The sequence below is a fragment of the Pungitius pungitius genome, chromosome 15 (assembly GCF_949316345.1).
Source record: "Pungitius pungitius chromosome 15, fPunPun2.1, whole genome shotgun sequence".
NCBI lineage: Eukaryota > Metazoa > Chordata > Actinopteri > Perciformes > Gasterosteidae > Pungitius > Pungitius pungitius.
The window spans coordinates 1,916,830-1,930,926 of NC_084914.1; the positions used below are offsets into that span (position 1 = coordinate 1,916,830).

At 50.6% G+C, this 14,097-nt stretch overlaps 3 protein-coding genes across 6 annotated transcripts; 1 reads left to right on the forward strand and 2 right to left on the reverse strand.

Moving 5' to 3' along the window:
• Window positions 1-50: 50 nt before the first annotated feature.
• si:ch1073-184j22.2 (dual specificity protein phosphatase 18) lies at window positions 51-1,508 on the reverse strand. 2 transcript variants are annotated; one of them, XM_037458611.2, is made up of 3 exons: window positions 1,313-1,508; window positions 897-942; window positions 51-620 (listed from the first exon to the last, which is right to left on the reverse strand). In XM_037458611.2, the coding sequence occupies exons 1-3, from the start codon at window positions 1,325-1,327 to the stop codon at window positions 52-54; spliced, it is 630 nt and encodes a 209-aa protein (XP_037314508.1). In that variant the 5' UTR covers window positions 1,328-1,508; the 3' UTR covers window position 51. The 2 variants fall into 2 exon arrangements, with proteins under 2 accessions (XP_037314508.1, XP_037314507.2); XM_037458610.2 differs by having other exon boundaries at window positions 897-1,508.
• Window positions 1,509-1,533: 25 nt separating this feature from the next.
• Window positions 1,534-2,349, forward strand: sft2d3 (SFT2 domain containing 3). Its single transcript, XM_037458612.2, has one exon. It carries the CDS (start codon window positions 1,534-1,536, stop codon window positions 2,218-2,220), a length of 687 nt encoding a protein of 228 aa, XP_037314509.2. The 3' UTR covers window positions 2,221-2,349.
• Window positions 2,350-2,550: 201 nt separating this feature from the next.
• wdr33 (WD repeat domain 33) lies at window positions 2,551-12,232 on the reverse strand. 3 transcript variants are annotated; one of them, XM_037458607.2, is made up of 21 exons: window positions 11,937-12,232; window positions 10,051-10,269; window positions 9,908-9,976; window positions 9,527-9,631; window positions 9,350-9,445; window positions 9,112-9,263; window positions 7,083-7,180; window positions 6,443-6,569; window positions 6,159-6,313; window positions 5,986-6,064; window positions 5,787-5,897; window positions 5,607-5,701; window positions 5,435-5,521; window positions 5,216-5,355; window positions 4,962-5,117; window positions 4,235-4,876; window positions 4,115-4,166; window positions 3,730-4,042; window positions 3,493-3,650; window positions 3,070-3,249; window positions 2,551-2,978 (listed from the first exon to the last, which is right to left on the reverse strand). In XM_037458607.2, exons 2-21 carry the CDS (start codon window positions 10,252-10,254, stop codon window positions 2,830-2,832), a joined length of 3,168 nt encoding a protein of 1,055 aa, XP_037314504.1. In that variant the 5' UTR covers window positions 10,255-10,269; window positions 11,937-12,232; the 3' UTR covers window positions 2,551-2,829. The 3 variants fall into 3 exon arrangements, with proteins under 3 accessions (XP_037314504.1, XP_037314506.1, XP_037314503.1); XM_037458609.2 differs by having other exon boundaries at window positions 4,235-4,873; window positions 11,843-12,232; XM_037458606.2 differs by having other exon boundaries at window positions 11,843-12,231.
• Window positions 12,233-14,097: the final 1,865 nt, after the last annotated feature.

Here is a 14,097-nt window from a genome sequence, read left to right on the forward strand (position 1 = left end):
TGAGAGGTTAAACCTCTGGATGCTCTTAGAAGGCCAACGCGCCGTCCATTGTCAGAGTTGCTGTTGCATTGTGGGCAATGTAGGTTTAGCCCTAAAAGAAGGATTTGTTCTCAGCTTGTTTGGTGACATCATAGTTGAGGTCGGGACCGGCCTGTAGGTCTCTCTGAGCGCGGCCACCCTCACCGTGTTCTTCCCATAGAGCCTCCTCTCGTACTGCAGCAGCTGCTCCCAGAAGCCGGCGTTGAGGCTGACGAAGGGCCGGCTCTCCCGCACCCAGCGGTGCGCCTGGCGCAGCGTCACTGCCCGGTAGCGCATCAGGTACGCCATCACCAAGGCCGGGGAGCGGCTCGCGCCAACAGCGCAGTGCACCAGCGTGGCCCCCGCCCAGTTGCCGTGGATACGGTCGGCCACCCGGTCAAAGTGGTCTCCGAGGCGGGCGCCAGGAAGGTCGGCAACAGGGACACGCAGGCACTCCACCCCCGGGTAGCAGGGGCTGGCGTGGCTGAGCGTGGCGTTCACGATCAGGGTGATGTTCTTCCGGGACACCAGGGCGCCGTTCAGGGGGGCGTCGGCCCCGCCTAGGAACAAGGTGGGCGTGACCTGAGACACCGCCATGACACCTGTCAGTCAAACAAGTGAGAGTGTGAGTCTTTGTCCCCATAGAGAAGTACTAATACCACATTGTATTTTCACTCTGTAATAAATGAATAGGGTACTAATAACACAATATAAATACTTTGTTATACAAATATACAAAATAAAAAAAGTACTAATAAAATACAAAAAGTACAAATACCATGTATGAATACACACTATTTTCTCATGGAGATCTATGCTAGCATTTTCACTCTGCCTCCAGCCTTTGTGCTAAGCTAAGCTAACTCTACACTTGTTACCTGCTGGTCGACGCCTCTTTGTGTTAGTCTCCGTCTGGTCTCTGCTCTGAAAGGACACACACTCCGACATCCAGAGAGAGAGAGAGAGAGAGAGAGAGAGAGAGAGAGAGAGAGAGAGAGACACACACACACACACACACACACACACACACACACACACACACACACACACCATAGAAGGCCAGTTGAATTCTGTAGCCTGTAAACCGAAGGGTTAATTTTAGCTGCAACTGTAAACTGGTCACCTGACTTCGACCAAAATAGAACCACACAAAACCTGAAACGTTTCTACTGGGAACCTCGATCATCTTCACTGAATTGAAATATATTATTGTATATATATATATTATTTAGGAGATGCATTGTGTGTAATCAGTCATAAAATAATTGAGCTCTTTGTTTAAATTAAAACGTACCTTATGTATTTCCATTACACTATACACGTGTATTGTCTATTCGTTTTTTACTCTACATTCACTGTTATTTAAAATAAGGTATTCATTTAGTTCTGTTTATTGATAGGACATGTTGGTAGAGATTCCTGTGGAGGGCGGCAGAACGCAGCAGAGGGCAACCGGAAGTGTAGAAGAAGAAATCGTCCGTCTTGCTAACCGTTAGCCAGTTAGCTTCCTCCGTTATGGCGGAACTAAACAGACAGCTCCAGGAGTACTTGGCCCAGTCCAAAGGTGGCGGCGCAAGGACGGTCTCCCCGTCCGGCTCCAGCACCACGGTGGACCTGGGCGACTCGGAGCCGTTGTCGGGGAGCTGGTTCGGCCGGTGGTCGAGTCCCTGGTCCCGGGGCCGCGGCGGCAGTCCATCCAGCCAGAGCTCCGGTGGAAACAGCGGCTTGTCGTGGCCGTGGTCGGCGGAGCCGGACCCCTGCCTTCCTGGCATGAGCCGGCGGCAGCGGCTGGTGGCCTTCGGGGCGTGCGCGTCGTTCTCCGCGCTGTGCTTCGGGCTGTCCGCGCTCTACGCGCCGCTGCTGCTGCTCTACGCGCGCAAGTTCGCGTTGCTGTGGTCGCTCGGTTCGCTGTTCGCCATCGCCGCGGTCGCGGTGCTTCGCGGACCCAGCCGACTCGCCGCCGGCGTGCCCACCTCTCCCGGTGCCGCCGTGTACCTGTGCGCGCTCACCGGGACTCTGTACGCGGCGCTCAGCCTCCACAGCACGGCGCTCACGGCGCTCGGGGCCGCGCTGCAGGTCGCAGTCATCGTCGGCTACGTACTGTCGCTGCTACCGGGAGGAAGCGCCGGGATCCGCTTTGTGGGGGGGATGGCGGCGTCCGCCATCAAAAGGACCGTCACCGGGAAAAGCATGCCGATCTGACTGATTATTGATTATCGGCTGTTCTGAACACTGAGCCGAGGACACATCGAATCACTGACTGTCGGCCGAGGACAGACCTCATGGGACCAAGTAGAGATGTTTGACGCTGTCATGAATGTTTGTGTAAAGAAAGTCACTTTAATAAGTAAATAAAACCAAACGATGTTTCATGCGTGACCTCTGACCTGCTCTGTGAAAACACAGTATTGTACTACTGTTTAGTTCAGTTGGACAGTTATGTGTTCAATGAGGGAGGCTTTGATTGGCTGTTTCCTCTTGTCCTCATCTCAACGTGACCGTCTAGCCCCGCCCCCCCCCTCCACGCAACAATGAGTTGACTGTGAATCTTTATTGTCCACCTCAGTGAAAACACAAAAACATAGAAATCTTTTACAAAAGAAGCAACAACACAAAGTGACTCTGAAATAAAAGAGACAGCTGATGATTCTCTACAATATTTTACATTAAAATTCTCCGTTACGGACCAATCAGAAGCCAGCGCTCAGCAGCAGAGATCTGAATGGGTCACATGACCAAAAGTCTGTTCCTCAGGTTGTGGGGGCGGGGCTTCAGAAGGTCACAGGAGTTTGGTTTTTCTTTCCTTCAGGACTACCGGCCCCGGCCGCCCCCCCTCGGTGGTCCTCTGGGTGCTGGTCCTCCCCTCCTAGGCAACGGTCCAGGTCCTCCAGGACCCCATCCGCCTCGTCCACCTCGATTAGACGGGCCGTAGCCCCCGTCCTCCCTCGGGGGGGGGCGCCCTGTGGAAACAACAGCACACGAGTTTCAGATTGTGTGATTGTGACAAGTGTCCTGCAGGTGGCGCTAGAAGGTTTTAGAAGTGTAACCCACCTCCCTCGGCTCCCGGGGACTCTCGCTCTCGTGGATCTCCTGTTCCTGGTCCGTCCTGCCAGGGACGCTTTCTGGGGGGCAGAGACGCCATGTCCATCCCCTGGAGGGAGGCAGAGCGCTCACGGCCAGCCGGAGACGACCCATCATGCATCTGCTGACCATCCCGATAGCCATCATGACCTGCAGACAGGAAGGACGGGAGAACCCCGCCTCAATAAGGGTCTGCGTAGAAATATTCTGGACTGCTGGTTCACGTCGTTTTAGATCAATCTCAACTAAAACTATTGACTATAGATCATTAAATGTACTTTTTCATGATGGGACTAGTAGTCTGACCTTTGAACCCTTAGCTGTAAAAGAGAGATTTGTGTAACCCTGGAAAACCAGAAGAGGAAGTGACTCGTATGAACCAGCAGCTCTCACCTCCTCTTGGTGGACCGCCTCCTCTCGGCGGCCTCCCTCGGCCTCCGTTGTCCCAGCCTCTACCCAACTCCTCCGGGCCCTCGTAGCCCTCCTCCTGGCCCCCGTACTCCTCCTGGTAGCCTCGGCCAGCGGGCCGACCGGGGCCTCCTCCTCGGAACCTGAAACACGCAAAGACTCCATTCAGGTCGGTCCGGACCTCCCACATCTGGCCCAACATCTGAACATCTGGCTGCTCACCGATCGTCCCTCCGTCCTCTGAAATCTCCCCCGGCGAACCGCTCCTCGGGGCCCCAGCTCCCTACGTTCCCCCCCCCTCCTCGGTGTCCTCCCCCCCTGTGTCCCCCTCCTCCTCCACCCTGGTATCCCGGTCCAGGTCTCCAGCCCTCCTCTCCTCTGCCGTGGAAGTCCTGGCCGCCGTCAAAGTCCTGCGGGCCACGTCGACCCTGCTGGTTTTCCCCCCAGTAAGCACCTGAGCCCCCCTGGTCCGACCCCGCCGGCCCCTGCCGGTCTGAGGGGCCCATGTGGTGGTTGGGCGGCGGCCCCCGAGGGTCTGAGGAGAGGCCCGTGTGGTTATCAGATCTCTCACAGACACGATGGACATGAGAGGACAGAGTGGTCTTACCTTTGCTGTTGGGCCCCTGCTGCCCCATCCCGTGCATCATGGGCCCCGAGTTCTGAAAGACCGGATCACATTTACACGCCGCTCGCTGGTACCAGACATTACAGGGACGGGTCAACTCACCTGGTGCTGCATGTACGGGGGCCCCTGCATGCTTCCATGCGGTCCTTGCATGTTACCTTGTGGCCCCTGCATGTTTCCATGTGGTACTTGCATATTTCCTGGGGGGCCATGCAAACCTCCCGGTGGCCCCTGCATGCTGCCCATCCCGTAGTTGTTTGGCCCGTTGCCGTGTGTCCTGGGTGGGGGCCCCATCATCCCACCCTGCGGGCCCATCATGCCCCCCTGAGGTGGGGGACCTTGAGGATCCCTTGGACCCATTCCTCGAGGAGGGGGGCCCATCATGCCACCATGGGGCCCCTGCATCCCTCTGGGTCCCATACCGTGAGGCCCTTGGGGGCCCATATTTCTTGGCGGACCTGGGTGTCTCTGCATACCTTGGGGTCCTTGCATGTCCGGGGGTCCCATCATGGGCCCCTGGTGAGACTGAGGTCCAGAGGGTGGCCCCATCGGTCCAGGGGGCATGAAAGGAGGCTGCATGCCCCCGGGGCCCATTGGGGGCCCCATGTTGTTGGGCATCTGCTGAGGCGGCATGTTTGGGGGAAAGCTCTGCTGGCCGGGAGGGGGGGGGAAAGGGGGCATTGGGCCCTGTCCCTGCGGGGGCCCCATATTCCCATCTGTGTTCATCCGGTCCATCTTCATCTGCTGCAGCGAGAACCACAGATTTTAACTTCAGATCCACGTGGACCAACATCAGCAGACGCTCATGTTCCCCTGAAGCCACGCTCACCTCCAGCAGCATGGGGTTGGTGTACTGCAGAGACGCCATCTCCTGCTCCAGCTCCGCCTGGCTCTTCTTTTTGCCGTCCGCTTTCTGCTCCACCTTCCGGTCTTTGGACAGCTCTCCGCCGGGCGGCATCATGGGAACTTTGTTCTCTGCCCAGGCCTGAGGACACGAGGGAGAAGGAGTCCAGGGTTTAACGGGGGGGGGGGGGGGGGGGGACACGTTACATCCTCGCGATGCACCTCCTCCGCTGGTTTTACCTGTTGGAACTGCGCCGGGATCGGTTTGGCGTACGGCACCTTCTTCTGCGGGACCTTCTTGGCGTCTTTACCCATGACCTCGTCCATGCCCCAGTCAAGACCCGGGATGGACATCTCCACTTCGGGGGCCGCCTCTTTACCTGGAGACAACGCTCCGAAATGAACAAAACATCCCCCGGGTGGGCCCGACATGAAAGTGATCCCTGCGGAGAAACCTACTGCTCTGCTCCTGCTCCATGGCGGCTTTGAGCTGCTCGGGGATCCCCATGCCAGGGATGGAGGCCACGCTGTTCAGGTCCACGTCGTCTGAAACGGAACCAAAGGGTCGTGAGCAGCCGGGTTTACGTCACACCTGTAGACTGGCGGAGGGAGGTCGCTGCTCCGCGCTCACCGTACTCCATGCCGTCCTCTGACATGCCGGGCAGCAGGTTCAGGTTGTACCGGTCCCTCATCTTATCACCGGGGCGGTTCCTCGTCCAGAACTTACTGAAGCAGAGCAGTAAACCAAAAACTATGGATCCACTCCGACATCCAGTGTCACACACACACACACACACACACACACACACACCTGGTGTGGTCGTTGGAGCCTGAGCACAGGATGTGACCCAGCGGGTGCCAGGCCAGACTCCAGATCATCCCCTCGTGGGCCATCTCCATCCCTCCAACCTCCTTCTCCACCCTGAACCACAGAACAAACAGCGGCCCATGAGTCTGTGTGGGACTTGAACCCATCGTGTGTGACAGCTGCTCAGGTGTGACATCATTACCCCGTGTGCCAGAAGAGCAGAGAGCCGTCAGAGCCCCCGCTGGCAAACAGACCTTCATGGACGGGATGCCAGGCCACAGCTGAGGAGACGTGAGGGGAGAAGGTAAACAAAGGCCCCTCCCCCCCACATGTGCACTGGTTAGGCCCCTCCCACAACATTCTCCTCAGACTCACCTGTCGCCTCCTTCTTGTGTCCTCTGAACACCTGCAGCTCCTCCTTCAGGTTTCGGATGTCAAACAGCTTACACAGGTGGTCACGTGACGCCGTCAGCAGCCAGTTGCCATTGAGGTTCCACTTCACCTCCATCACTGTGTTCTTGTGGGCGTGGCTGAGGGGAGAGAAAACGATGGGAGGGGCTCACTGAGAGGGCTGCACTTCTGTGTGTGTCCGTCTACGCGCAAAAAGGCCGCCAGGCGTCACTGATCCGGAGTCAGCTCCCGCCTCACGAGGGACTCACAGCGTGGCCAGACTCTGTCCCGTCTTCGGGTCCCAGAACTTGATTGGCTGCTGGCTGTCTTTGCTGCCGGAGACCACCAGGCCTTTGGTGGGATGCCAATCCACACACTTCACGTCAGCTCCGTGACCTAAAACACACACACACAGGAACAAGCTGATGAAAACAGGTAAGAAGTCAGAATTTCTTTTTGAAACATAGTATAGTATTAAATGTAATTGGGATTTTTGTTTAAGACTCAAACAGCACAATTAAGTTTTGTCAGTAAACGAAAGATGTGAAATACTTACTGTACTTATACTTATTTATACGTTTTAGACACTTCATTTCAAGTAGTGAAGTTTGTTTTGATTACATTTTTATTGACTCATGGATGAAAAAATGACGCCTTACGGCATGTTTTATACTATAATATATACGAGTTCAACTTTTAATGTCTTATCTATTTTGATTGAATTACCATATTTTTATTCTGTGGATTTTATTTTGCATCTTATGTTTTGTATTTAACATATTTATTTTTGTTATGTTACTTAGGTTTTTCCTGTATTAAATGTTAAACACTATTAAAGCATCCATCATTAAACCCCTTTAGGTGACCCCAGTGACCCCGGGGGGGGGGGGCAGAGAGGAGCTGGTGTACCTCGGAGGATTCTCTCCTCGTGGCAGCGCATGAAGTCCCAGATCCGAACCGTGCCGTCGTCTGAGCAGGTGGCAAATTTATTATCTGTTGGAGAAAAACTGAAGAATACAAACAGAGTGTCACCACGGCGACGAGGATCATGTGACGTCCTCACTGGATCCTAACAAGTGAATGTCACCTGGTCTCAGTTTTGATTGAACTCATAAAACCATTCGACCCGGTGGTTTCCTCTCCAGGTGCATTGTGGGGATTTACACTCTTAAGGCTCTGCATTAGAACCACTTGCATTATTATTAGTGATCGAAAACCTCAAAATACCAGGAACATTCTGAGTTGGAAACTTTCCACAGGAAACAAACAGGTATTTACTTTGTCATGTGACAAAACATGCAGACATTTCTAACACATTTACATTTTTGTTTTAACCCATGTGAGTAGAACTTTATTCTCTTTATTCCTATACCACCCCCCCCCCCCCCCAAAAAAAATAGTCCACTTTTGCACATGCTGCATCCCATCATATAAAATCTATGATTTTATTGCCTTTCAGTAATGACTTTAATTCACGATAAGTTGCCCACGCGGCGCTTTTGGATGAAAATGTTTGTGTTCAGATGACCTTTTAGTTCACACCTGTTGGTTCTTTCTGCCCTACAGCTCAGATGTTTCTGTCTACATGTCCTCAGCTTCTTCTAAACACACGATGGAGGTCAGGATACAACGTTTAGTACTTTGTTTAATTACGCCTTTTATTTGGTTTACAATGAAAACATTGTGCTGAGTTTGGTTTGTTGTTTCCATAGGAACCGAACATCAACACCCAATAAAACCAAAGTCCAGCAGCAGACTCGTCAGTCAGAAAACCTGTCGTGCTCGAGCAGAGGTCACACCAAGGTCAACGTTGCCATAGTGACGCCGCTCTCTGGTATATTGGGTTTAACTTTTTGCTACCATTGAATAGCTGGACTGGTAGAGACCTGTCAATCAGCATATAGCCCCGCCCCAAGTAGCTACAAAGACTCCTCAAACATGAAGTCTACTGCTGCTTCTCAGACTATGAGACCTCGACCAGGAGGTCATCATCGCTTCCTGTTAACGGATAACGACCACGTGACGTGGAGACGGAACGAGAACAATGGATGCTAACGTCAGCGCGGTGAAGCTAGCTGAAGAACTCTAGCGACCCATTGGGAGGAGTTCACCAGGAACCCCTCAAAGCTTCAGCAAGACGCTCTTCACAGGAAACATTGAATGGAGCAGGTGAGGAATTACTACCCCCCCCCCCCATGGCATGGCTGACCCCCCCCCGGGTTGTGTCTCACAGGAGGGGCTACGAGCCGCGCGTTGGCTCTTCAACGCGTCCACGTGACATCGCCACAGACTGAGAACTCAGGTGTGCTAAACGATGACATCACACCGTACAGGTGTTCCGTTCCCACTCAAAGCTCAGCGGGCAAACGGCGACCCGTGACCACGGCGACGTCATCGGACTCGCTCACTACAAATGTCCAGCATAGTTTACCAAGAGGTCTTCGCACCATCCAGGTGCATTATGGGAGATGTAGGATCCCGTGTCTTTGGACTGAAAGTTGGGGTCTCGTGTGTCCCACTTTACCAGTTAACAGCAAACTAAAGGGGGGTGGGGGGGGCATTTAGCTCCAGGGCGGAATTTAAATCTTTATTTCCACGTCTACAGCTTCCTGTTTGATGAGGCGTGAGCTCCACTTGATTCACTTTATCGATCCTGCTATGACTTTATTGTGGCATTTATCCTGTCCGCGTCCTTTCCTACCCAGACCAGATGTTAAAGATAAATGACTTTATTCAGCAGCACAGAGACAAACAGCTCATCAGCCACATCAGGTAGAACATCAACAACAGATAACTGCAGTGTTGCAAGAGCACACACTTACATCTGTCCTGAATCAACAACAACAACAACATGTGGCAGGAGGCAAGGCGGCGCCCCCCCGTGGCTGACTGTGAGACACTGGAGGTAACTACAGAAAATGGTAGATTGGGTATAAACCTGGCTTCTCTAATGGCCTCCTTGTGAGCCTGGAACATCTTGACGTTGTTCATGTTGGACTGCCAGTACTTCACGTAGCCGCCGTGGTCCGCCGTCAGCATCCACATGTCGTTATGAGACCACGTCATGGCCCGGACAGGACTGTCGTGGGCCTGAAAAAAAACAGGGACGTGAGTGTGACTGAGGGAGAAAACGTGAATAATAGGACGAGGGGGTGGAGGTCCAGGTGGATGTTTACCTGTAAAATGGTCTCGAAGTTGAAGGTGAGTCCATTCCACAGTGTGAACTCTCCACTGGAGGCGCCAGTGACGAGACGACGACCTTCAGGGGTCCACTGGAGACAGAACCAGTTCATTCTTACAGAAAAGGTTTCCATACAAAAGTGAAACGTGTTAAAGTATTTCTCCTGACTTACCCTGATCACGAACACGGGACACTTGACTTTGTTGGTGGAGGTTCGGACAAACTTGGTGGTGACGGCGTTCATCGGGTTGTTACACATCCCAACGGGAGGAACCAGCTGAGGAGACAAACATCTGGCTCAGGCATCTCTTGTTGAGGTGAGAAGGGCTGCACGTTACTAAGAAACATTCTGACGGTATCATGTGACACGGTATTCATTTTTCAATTAAACACATTAATTTATTGACCCCGAAAACGATCCAGTTCCACGAACAGCTGCTCACTGACCAGCTGACCAACATCAACTACCGTATAACCCACAGTAGACGTGCACTAAACTACCGTGTATGACAGCATTAAAAAGTACAACACAAATATATTTGTGGATACTCACTTCGTTGTAACACCCGGCATCCGGCTGCAGGGCTCTGAAGTCTCGATGGTCGCGCTGCCACAAACGATTCTGCAAAGCCAGAAACCGTCAAAGAGGCCAAAGCCGCGAGCATCACATGAGCGTTTAAAAGCCCAAGAGGTTACCTCCAGGTGTCGGATGACGGACGGGTTGTAGTCGATGGTTTTTCGGTTCACAGCCTTTCTCATGCGCTTCCCGTCGAATGTGAGCTGCTGCATGGCCTGCTGCTGGGCGAAGTCCGGCCGCTTGTAGAACACCTGCCGCGGTGCCTGGTGCTGGAAGCGCGGCATGTGGAAGAACCGCTGCGGCGATCCGATGTCCGTCGCCATGGTGACCTGCTAAACCTAGAGGATGACAAGACTGCGTGGTTGGTTTTGTGAGTAGTTACTGGAAAAGCTTTATGTGTCGTGGCGTTTTACAGAATTTGTTGCGGGTCATTAATGGTTGTAACCATGACACAATGTCAACACAACTAGCTCTGACTGCTGTAAAGTACCAGTTCAGGGAGCCGTATCATTTTAAAGTATCGGTTTTTCACCGGGAGCAGAAAAAACCCGAAACCCATCACTAGCAGTGAGGCGTATAAATGAATTCTGCTGCCTGCCGAAGGGCAACATTAGTAGTTACGCTACGTGGAAATAAAGTGAATTCACACAAACTAATTTGGTTTCAACATAATTATATTATTCATTATGAAGTAACCCAGATCTGAAACCTATAATTATATTACTAAAATAAATCGTCTACATCCTCGAGCATCTCCATGGAAGCTGACCTCTAGAGTAACATCAATAGTAACCATCATACCAGAGAGGGAAGTAGGAGGATTACCAGTTGATAACTATCTCAAGTCATTGAAACAAACACTTCTCACACAAAGAAGACTTAAGATGACTCACGTAGTGTCACAGAAATACTCATAATATAATACTCCTAACAGTATTCAGATACTGAACTTAGTGGATTGGAACCTAAAAAGTATATGACGGTTGACGTCTGAGATGTAGTACAGTACACAGTACTACTACTACACTACATATATCCAAGATGTACTGTAGTAAAAAGTTCTATATTAACCTCTGCTATGTAGCTGGTACAGCAAAAAGTACTCTGGAGACGTGGCAGTAAAATGGAATATTTTAAGAAGTACAAGTACCGAACTATAGTTTTACAGTCATGCAGTACTTGACGATACGTACGTTGTTACTGTCATCACTGAAACACGAGGTCTCAATGCTCAGTTAGCCTAGCATGTGGCTAACAGCTTACACACTGTGCACTTCAAAAGATGGTATGACATATACGTTACATCTTAATGATTTAAATATTAGACGTTCTGCGAGAGTTTCTCTGATGCTCAGTTGACCCACATTTCTTGGTTTAATCCTTAACATAATTTTAACATGAGTGCGATGCTAACACATTAGCTCAGCTTATACTTTTAAACCATAACGTGCAGTTACACCGGAGGTCGATGCTAACCCATTAGCTTAGCTTGTACCGTTTAAACCATAAGGTGTAGTTACCTCTGGAGGTCGATGCAATCACATTAGCTTAGCTTGTACCGTTTAAACAATAAGATGTAGTTACCTCTGGAGGTCGATACAAACACATTAGCTTAGCTTGTACCGTTTAAACAATAAGGTGTAGTTACCTCGGAAGGTCGATGCTAAAACTATTAGCTTAGCTAACTTTGCTACGGGCACCCCATTAGCAGGAATCCAATGTAACTCATTAAGCACAGCGCTAACTTATTCTGACTAACGTGGGGATAGATGTGCTACTTCGGAGGAAATGGACAGCAGAGGTCTCGGTGCAACTTTGTGTGATTTATCGGGGATGAGCTTTGAATTGTATTAGGATTAAATGGCGGCCCAGTGCTACAACAACAATGAGCTACTGCTAACACAAACTCACCAACGATCTCCGCTGCTGAGAGAGCTAACTAGCACTCACTAACTGTTTAGTATCCCCCGTACGGACTCCCTCTGAAGAACCATGGACGTCTCACACTTTATTCAACTCAACTGACGAAGGTTTGTCACTTTAGCCACCAGCAGACTCCATCATGACGCCTTTTCTTCTCGGCCTGCAGAAAGGCATGCCGGGAGATATTCGCAACGGGCGGGACAGCCGGCGTCATCCTACAAAGCATTCTGGGAAATTCATTTAATCGTTTCTTTGTTTTCAAAAGTCACACAGCAAGCAGTGGCCGGAGTCCCGTCCGATTAGAGCACGTTGGTTCTCCCTCAGCTTGAAAAACAACCGTATGACGTCTCTTATCGAACCTGGCGGCGCACTCCGGCCTGTAGGGGGAGCAGCGAGCAAGACGCACCAGACCACGAAGAAGAACCCTTTCTGCCCCGTGGATATGTCTATAAAGCCTGCCCAGCCCCCCCTGGGGACAGAACGGTGAAGTTCACATGATCAGAGGGGGGTCTACAGCTTAGTGGGCTTCATGCGGTGCCTCCAGGAGACTCAACACACTGGGGTCACGTATGCCTCCTTATATTTCATACTTTGACAGCAGAATATCATCTGATCTGCACTTTACACCAGTCACACATCACACCAGTAGGACCAGTGGAAGCTGCACTCAGCAGGAGGTCTTGACTGAGGGAGATTCACAGGGGAAGTGAGGGTGCTGCTGACCCCCTCCCTGGACCCCCTGCAGTTCACCTACAGAGCCAACAGGTCTGTAGACAATTCTGTCATCATGGCCCTCCACCTCGTCCTCCAGCATCTGGACACCCCAGGAACCTACACCAGGATCCTGTTTGTGGACTTTAAAAAAAAGGATAATATGTATGTTGAGTGACTTTTTTCCATTAACTAGAAGATGATGCAGTAATTTTAAAAGTGTGTCCCCCCCCCTGTAATGTGTAATAACCCCCCGCTTGCATTAAAAACAAAATAAAAATGAAATCAATCAGATGCAAGACTTAAACGTCAGTCTCCTGCATCCCAAGCGAGGTGAGTAACCACTGGGCCACTAAGAGAAACAAAAACAGAATACAAAAATCCAAGTATATTTCAGGGAAATAAACTATGGAATAAAAGTGCAGAACCAACATCTCAAGTTAGTTTAGAATTCTGTGTTTGTCTGAATCATTGGAACTTCTAGTCACCTGAATCTGGATAGTGAACCTGAAATCAGCTCCATCTCCCTCATCGTCAACCGATGATTGACGTGTCGCCTCAATTCCAGAATCTCTGTACAGAACGTGTTTATTCAATTCAAATGATTTTATTTTGTTTAACCCAAAATAACAAAATAAGTTTTAGGGAGCTGCAAACATGCAAAATCCTCTCCCAAACCATCACATCAGCACAGGTCAAACTCCCCCCAAAATAAAGGGAAAAAATAACTGGGAGAACCTGAGGGAAAACAGCGGAGGAGTAGATGTGTATAGAATGAACAACTTAAAGATGTACAGTACGTTCACTTCCTGCAACTGAAATGATTCAAATATTCAGAGTAGTACGTCAGGTGTGAGGCAGGACCAGTGCAGGGACAACCTCCATCAGATGTAACCTCCATCAGATGTAGCCTCCATCAGATGTAGCCTCCATCAGATGTTACCTCCATCAGATGTAGCCTCCATCAGATGTAGCCTCCATCAGATGTAGCCTCCATCAGATGTAGCCTCCATCAGATGTAACCTCCATCAGATGTAGCCTCCATCAGATGTACCCTCCATCAGATGTAGCTTCCATCAGATGTAACCTCCATCAGATGATCCACAGGAACCTGTGAGGAGGGAAACGATAACAGCAGTGCTGTTAGAACCCTCATTCATAGATGTGTGTAAAAGACTCCTCTGGTCCATTATCCGCTTCTAAGTCTTATTTTATAAAAACACAACAACTGTTACAAAATTGGACTATAAAGTACAGCCTCTTGTACCTTATTGCTTTAATCACCAAGATAACAATTAATCTGCAAATTATGGCATTTCTGGAGTAACATTTCCAGGTATATAACGCAATATCACATTTTACAATGTTGCTTTAAGCACAACATTCAATCTGTATTCAGCCCCCGTTGCTTTAAAACGTGTATTTTCTGAACCTCTTAGTTTGATAATAGCACACGGCTCCCGGTGGGGCCCGACATTCTCTCATATTTGGGAGGAGATACGTGCCAAACGTTTAAGAATAGATGAATAAAT